Source organism: Halichoeres trimaculatus, unplaced genomic scaffold (genome assembly GCF_033239565.1).
Source record: "Halichoeres trimaculatus isolate MK-OKI-2021-1 unplaced genomic scaffold, fHalTri1.1 fHalTri1_scaffold_7, whole genome shotgun sequence".
Classification (NCBI taxonomy): Eukaryota; Metazoa; Chordata; class Actinopteri; order Labriformes; family Labridae; genus Halichoeres; species Halichoeres trimaculatus.
The window spans coordinates 25,795,519-25,803,492 of NW_027437185.1; the positions used below are offsets into that span (position 1 = coordinate 25,795,519).

The 7,974-nt window shown below is 39.1% G+C and overlaps 1 protein-coding gene across 1 annotated transcript; it reads left to right on the forward strand.

The window, feature by feature from the left end:
- Window positions 1–1,466: 1,466 nt before the first annotated feature.
- Window positions 1,467–6,700, forward strand: lrit3a (info leucine-rich repeat, immunoglobulin-like and transmembrane domains 3a). Its single transcript, XM_074674638.1, has 4 exons — window positions 1,467–1,582; window positions 2,690–3,156; window positions 5,216–5,521; window positions 5,640–6,700. Exons 1-4 carry the CDS (start codon window positions 1,467–1,469, stop codon window positions 6,671–6,673), a joined length of 1,923 nt encoding a protein of 640 aa, XP_074530739.1. The 3' UTR covers window positions 6,674–6,700.
- Window positions 6,701–7,974: the final 1,274 nt, after the last annotated feature.

Genomic DNA, 7,974 nt, shown 5'->3' on the forward strand with positions numbered 1-7,974 from the left:
CTCCACGTCTGGTGTTCATTTTGTGCTGCTATGGATGGGAAGTTATTCAGTGGTGCTTTGTTTTTGCAATCATATAAACCAATATCAAATAGCAGATAAGTTGAATGATATCTGACAGTCAAATAGGATTGCTTGAGACATGAATTACCATTCTTTAAGAGAAGAAGGGATGACATTGCTCATCACAAATCCACTGATGAACTCATTCCACTAGGTGGCTCTCTTTCTCAGTGATAACTTTGGAATGTGTTGCAGTCAAAAATTGGCCCACATAGTAAACAGTATGATCTTTGCATGAATGAGATAATGAATCATAACTTTAATAATTTGTTCTGGTAAATATTGTTATACTGTCACTTTAATTTAAACACACTTTTGTAAGTGTAAATCAATCATAAATTAGATGTATATTTGTAACTTTTGTAAGCAAGTCAAAAAAAAAAAAAAACTACAAGGAAAAGAGATTAAAAAAAGAACAATGAGAGATCCATTAAATAAGCCAGAACTTATATTGATCTTTTTTGACTCCTAAAAATGTTGTTTTCTGCAGTTAAGAATGTGCCATCAACACTGCAGTTTTTATAAAGATGAACGTATTGAATGACATGTTGATCACAAATAAGGCTCAAGGAAAGGAACCCAGCAAGAAGCAGAAGCGGATCAGGCCCATGCTACCACAGTGAGCACAAAAATCTGACAGATTGGTTTAGTTTGCCCCCACTATCCCAAACCACTGTTCCACCAGTCAGGTAATAAATCACATCCAAGATTAAACCTAGCACCCTCATGCCAGACAGACGTTGCTCGCACATCTATCACACAGATTCCCCCTCGAAAATATATTTACATTTAAGGTAAAACTGTTTCTGAAGGGTGGTGCATATTGCAATATTTTAAAACTAGATTGACAATGATCTGTTGAAACCACAGTTCTTACTATTAGGAAGAAAACCTGACAGTAAAGAATGAATCAGGGCTGATACTGGCAATTCATTGTTGAATAACTTTTTTTTACATAACCTCAATTATATCTTAACCCAGCGCTTTGACAGAGCATGAACAGTCAGGAAAAATCTGGGAGCTAAATTTAAAAAGCCACAGTGAGGTTGGTACCTGAGCTAATTATAAGGCATGGCTGGGTCACATGAGAGGAAACCTCTTCAGAATGATTAGCACAACATCTAAACGACAAGGCCCGGCTTGTGTGACCCTGTCAAACTCAAGGAAATCCTCCACTAATCCACCCCACACCCCGCACACAGTCAATCTGACAGGTCACCTGGACTGTAATTAGATCCTCAGTCAGTGTACTGGTGCTGCTTATGGACTTTGAAAGATCTTTGTCATTGTTCTCTACTTGTTGTTCTTTTTTAGGGGAGTTACTCTTTTGGGCTCTAAATGAACCTGGATGTGTTGGTTCCTGATATCTTCTCAATGTGAGAACTGTGGGGGCATTCAGTGAAACCATGCGTCGACTTCTCTGTGTGCATATACTCGTATGCTGCCTCGGTATGGCTCATCCCTTCTGTCCATCCCAGTGTACCTGTGTCTTCCATGGACGAACAGATGGAACTGGGAGCAGGTAACTTGACTCTATGTGTTCTTTTACTCATCCTCTTCTGTCAGTGTTGTTTGGAAGAAATAAGACATGCTTAAAGATGGGAAGAGGGTTAGCTGGTTCAATAAACCTCTCTGAATCATGCAGTGCTTGTACATATGATCCTGCCATCTACTCTTATCAGGGCAGTACTGGTAAGAGGACTGATGAGAGTTTCAGTATGTGTGAAAGAAACATTTAGGTGGGATCTAATGATGAGGAAGATTCTGTTTGAACACAGCCATTATAATGTAAATACTGAGGAAAAGCAAGTAACGAAAAAAATCTGCTTTGAAATGTCAAGTGAGGGTAAGAGTAAGAGCTCTAGAGTAAAACTATACAGCCTATGTATTGACATAATGCACATTTCGTAGCACAGCACCAATCCATTTATCTCTGAGAAAGACCTAATTGTCACCTACATAATCTTTCAGTGTCTAATCTTCTTGTACCATGCCTCCCTCCCTCGAAGCTCAGTTCTGGAAGCAAAGGCATGGTGGTATTGGTCTAATAACTCTAGGACACAAAAAACAGTTTTTGAGTATGCTAGGGCATGACTGACTTGACTGACCAGCAGGAACCTTGTAGCTTTCTAAAAGGAGCTTAAGTCGCTCCTCTTTACCTCATCCAAACTCAAAGCTAAGTTGGATTGAGCATTTCTAATATTGCCCTGTTGACAATAAGGTTCAAACTATGTATCAGAAGGAATGCCACATACATATATAATAAAGTCTATTCATTGATCCTACTTCTCGCCAATATCATTAAAAAGAGCAAAACCAAATGTAAACTTGGCAGCCATGATGGTTTCATCCAGATTCAGCCATGTTATACAAGGCATCCCACATCACAATGGAGAATCTGAATGAATGGATGGATGGATGGTTGGATGGATGTGTGAATAAACAGATGGATAAATAAATGGCATAACAATTAGATCTCTAAGACTAATTAATTTATGATCAAATGCTTGCCTGCCGACAAAATCATTGATGTACTGGTTCATGTTTTTAAGAGCCCCTGTTTGCAAACTGTTTAACTGCTGATTTATATTTATAAACTACTTAACTTCTTGTTTCTTTCAATTTCCAGAACTGTGCTCTGCAATGACCCAGACATGTCTGATATTCCCGTTAATGTCCCAGTAGACACAGTCAAACTACGTGTTGAGAAAACAGCAGTACGGAGAATCCCAACAGAGGCTTTTTACTACTTGGTCGACCTGCGCTACTTGTGGATTACTTACAACTCCATCACCTCAGTGGATACAGGAAGCTTCTACAATCTCAAAGTGCTCCATGAGCTCAGGCTGGATGGAAATATGATTTCCATGTTTCCTTGGGAGTCTTTGAAAGAGATGCCTAGGCTGAGGACACTGGATCTACACAACAACAGACTCACAGCTGTTCCCACTGAGGCAATCCCGTTCCTCATCAACATTACCTACTTGGATCTATCCAGCAACAGAATAACCACGCTGCCCTCTGAGCTCATGGATATCTGGCCCCCTTTCAGTGGAGTACCAATCTCTACTAATGCCTCTCAGAAAGTAGTGTTAGGTAAGGCCATATCATTGTTTGTGACCTGGGCTAACAGGGAAAGGGGGGCAGGACCAGAAGTCTTTTTGGGTTAACTATTGTGACCACCTTTTTTCTGAAATCTTTAAAGTCTGGCTTTTTCTGACTCAGTCCAACTTGCCCTGCTGGTGAAAGCTTGTACAAAGTGAAATGAGTCTATTTTAAGTAGGGGCAGAGTTGGCACATAATGGACATGTTGAGTTCATGGTGCTAATTAACAGATAAATATTTAACACACTTCTTTGCAGTCCAAGGCACAGTGAAGTTCATTTTAACGCAAATCCAATCAAACAGTAGACCTATGAAGTAAATGTCATCAATTTTTTTTTACTGCAAGTTGACCTGCAACTTGGAGTAATTTTTGTGATCAAAAATTTTCCAAAGATACACCAATTGTTGTTAACTGGATTGAAATTCTCCGGTGCCACAAATTTGCCATTTTGAAAATACGTTTTATAAAACAGAATGACAGAATGCAGCTCTATGTTCTTATTTGTTCCAAAACAACAAAACTGGATTTTGTTCAGAAAAAAAGACTAATTACCACTTATATTTCATTTAAAAAAAAATCAACAATAGAAAAAAATAGACAACTGAGGGTTAAATATGTAAAACTGCTAGGGTTATTCCATGGACACATTGCTGAAAATACAGAGCTGAATATAAGTACATCTTTCAATTTATTCCAACCAAAGATGTTGAAATTTCCACCAACTATTCAACCATTGCCCTTTTCATAACTTTCTACTATTTTCTGAAAGGTTTTGTGATGGGTAAGAAGAGCAGATTTATGTCTTTTCAACAAATGAAAAAAATTAAGCCAAGCCCACCAGAAAGCTATGAAAGCATAAAAGTGGTCCTTGTCTTTGAGTTTATCTTTAGCTTTCGTAAACAAGACAGTCAACACAGTATGTTAAAAGAAGTACCTAGATATGTTGTTGAGATAATCTATACAAGTGACACCACTTGCTAATTTTTCAGTGACACAACAAACATTACAGCAGTGGGCAAAACTGGGCAAAGTGGGCCTGAGAAGGAAGTTTTGCAAGGTCAGAAATCAGAGCAATCAAAGTTAACTACTAAGTTGTTGAAACAAATGTAAAATTTAGTTTAATTGTATTGATGAGAGACACCAACCCCTCCAATTAGAGAGTGTCTATATTGTTACCATTAAAACAATATCTCAGTATTTCCCCCTAATAATTCAAGTTTTGTATGGATGCCTTTTAGACTAAATTTACTTCAAAAAGCACCAGTTTTCTTCTGCATTCTATTGGCATAGGTGTGTTTGTTTACTTGGTCTGAAACTGTTAATAGGCTGTATGAGAGCAAGGTAGCTTATCCATGCTGAGAGAGGCGGCTGTGTGAAGTGGTGTTCCTAATGGAGAAACAGGATTAGGTTGTGGAAAAAACAGCCCATGCTCAAAAAGACCACTGCCTCTTTGGCATATTTGACAATATGTGTTGCACTGAGCACATTTTTACCTTGTCTGTCATAAATAAGTCAAGAATGTGGTTTAAATGAAAAAAAAAAAGTCAATGTGAGTTAATTTTTCAATATGGTTAAGAAACTTCAACTTTAGCTTATTTTTAAACTTAAACTATTAGATTTGACTTCTGGATTACTATTGTTAAAAGTCATAGTGGCGTATTGAGATAAGAGCCAACAAAAGAGTAGTGGAATGAGAGTTTGCCAAACTCAGGAGGAAGGCCAAAGCCAGCTTAGGTGCTTTGCAACTGTTAAGGCAAACTAATCTGTTTAAAGGGCTTTCATATTCACCAGTACATGTGCTCACCTATTGTGTGCTTTAGGTGTGTGCCGCAGCAGTCATTGTACGTCCTCCTTTTTTAAAACTGTTTCTCCTCTTTTGGCTTAGCTTAGCTTGCCTTTGCCTTATTGCCATTATCACAACATATGGGTTGTAGGCCAAAGAAACTGGATAGTTAACCATATCAACTTTTCAACACAGCAATAAACCTTTGTGATAATTTACCACTCTCACAGTATTCAGTCTCAACTTTCACATCTTTCTGTCCTCAGGACTCCAAGATAACCCCTGGTACTGTGACTGTAGAATCTCCAAGATGATCGAGATCTCTAAAATGACTGACTCTCCAGTGATTTTGATGGACCTATTCCTGTCCTGCAGTGGACCCGAGAACCTGGCAGGAGTCCTTTTTCAGCGTGCTGAACTTGACAATTGTGTGAAACCATCAGTTATGACTTCTGCAACTAAGATCACATCTCCTCTGGGCAGTAACGTTCTCCTACGATGTGATGCCACAGGGTTTCCAACACCAACTCTTTACTGGGCAAAGTCAGATGGTTCGACTGTCAATAACACAGGTATACATTGACTTGAATTCTTTGGGGCTTATCTCTTTCAGGGCTTGAATACTGTAAGTTTTCTGCCTCTCAGATTGTTAAGACTTAACTCATGTTGACGTGTTGTGTTCTTGTTCAGTCCAGGAGTCACCTGGGGATGGTATCAGATGGTCGATCATTAGTCTGACTGGAATACTGTACAAAGATGCTGGGAATTACAGCTGCAAAGCTAAGAATGTTGCCGGAGATGCAGAAGCCACAATTTCTCTTTCAGTTGCTGGTACCATGAGTACCACCATGCCCCCACTGACTCCTAGCAACTCTACAGGACCAACCAGCCAAGGCACAACATTGTCTTTCCTGACGGACATTCCCAACTTGTCTGCAGCCACATCCACAGCTCCCCCAAGAACATCAACAATAATATCTGCTGTGCCCAAAAGGCCCAAAACTACTCCATACAACATTGTACAGAAGGGATCGCTCAAACAAGGAAAAAATCAGCAAGGAAGCAATGGAAGAAAACTTGCTGCAGATGAAAAGAGCAAGAAGAGTAATGCATCAAAATCTGTTAAAGATTTTAAGATTGTAGAAGAAACAGCAAGCAGTGCAGTGTTACTTTGGACAGCAGATGGACTACCAAATGATGTCCCTTTAACAGTGGTGTATTCACCTTATGGAGAGGATGATAGCAAAAGAACAGTAGAAACAAATGCTGGCAGTGGAAAAGTATTCTTAGAGGGACTCTCCTCTGGAATGCGGTACTCTGTTTGCCTCGTTGCAAAAGGTGGTGCTGTTGGTAAGGATCCCTGCGTTGACTTCTACACACTGGACAGTATAGAGGACAGTGGACAGAGCCAGCTTCTAGTCATCATAAGTGGTATTGCTTGTGCTTTGGTTTTGCCTTTGATTGTACTTTTGATCTACAAAATTCTGGCTCTGTACTGCAAGGGAAGCACCCCAGACCTGGAAGGAGAGGAGCTTGAAAAGGAAAGCTATGTCAAGTTTGAGACCATTTCAATGAAACAAAGGACCTTGAACTCTCATCCAACTGAGCTCTGGGCAAGGAGACAGACTAATGAATCAGAGCGAATGCTCCTGTGCTCCAGGTCAAGCATTGACTCACAAATGACATACAAGAGTGACAGTTCCCGATCTGAGTATCTCTGCTGACACCAGGAATCAATTGCCAACAACAAAAAGGCCATGGCAGTTACAAATTCACTAAAATATTATTTATTTGCCTTTTGTGACACTGATAACAATCAAATCATTTCATCACTTACATGATTTAAACTGTGAAGAAATTCATTTCTGTAATGAATGGTGGCAAGGATTTTCTCTGAGTGTGAAACCCATGTAGCATAAGTATTCATAAAATGATATCAGGGAAGTATGGTAGACATCAAGACATTTACTGGAGATTGTTCAGGCTTACAAAAGAACTTTGAAAAACTCAGTCAGGTCAGCGAATATCAAACCAATATCTTTATTTAAGCCATTATGTTTGGAGCCTTAAATCTGACAAGTGTGAACAGTTCACACTTCAGAACAGACCCCTTGTTGGACTGATACAAGGAGCATGCATGGTATTACCAATTAGCTGTGTGAGGTGTTAAAAGTTTAACCAGATGCCAAAGTATTAGATATGACTGTCAAGTGGTGTCAAAGAAAAACATTCATTAACTAACATTCACAGCATCACTGTTCTAAGCACCAAGATGTTGCCTTAAATGACAAGTACTGTCAGTGTGTTTGGTAGAGTATGAGAGTGATCTTATTACCATTGCCTCTATCTATAAGTTTGTGTACAAACATGTAAATTTATCTTTAAATGGAGATTTCTTTTCGTTTGTTTTTAATAAACAGAATTGTTAATTTTTCAAGGGCCTTCGTTTTATTTCACAAGTTTCTCTTTTAAAAACAGACAAAAATAGTACTCAAGTTTGGCATTGGCGGCTGAAACTAAATACAAGTGTTACAATTCACAGCAGTCGCTCACTGGATTGTCTTTCACATAGGCATTTTTTGTTTCTTAGTGTATTGCGACCAAATTACAAGAAAGAAGAATATTGTAAGGAATACATTTTGAGTAAAGGATGCCCTGTGTAGAAGTAAAGTATAAAGAGTTCTTCTTGTAAAATTATGATCAGTGTCAGTGATGAATAGAAGTGGGCATACAAAGGTACACAGATATATCATAAGTGCTCACTCTTTGCTAAACAGGAACAGACGTGTTCATCCTGAAAATCAATGGGTCTCAGTTGTCACGCTCTCTGGACATCTGAACATACGCTGCTGTAAATCCTGATAAGTTGATGGGTGGACCTGGAAAACAGTTCCCATATATACCACCAGCTGTATGTGCCTGCAGCGCTAAGTAATCTCTAATACCAGCTGTGCTGTTATCATGGCAACAGCCAGGCTGTTTTTGCAAACAGAATGAATGGATGGCAGACAACAATGGGCTGGAG

Excerpts from the sequence above, each read along its gene's own strand:
- lrit3a (XM_074674638.1), top strand. The coding sequence starts at position 1,467 with ATGCGTCGACTTCTCTGTGTGCATATACTCGTATGCTGCCTCGGTATG. Across the intron at positions 3,157-5,215 it reads CTCTCAGAAAGTAGTGTTAG|GACTCCAAGATAACCCCTGG; the intron begins GTAAGGCCATAT and ends TTCTGTCCTCAG. Across the intron at positions 5,522-5,639 it reads TTCGACTGTCAATAACACAG|TCCAGGAGTCACCTGGGGAT; the intron begins GTATACATTGAC and ends GTTCTTGTTCAG.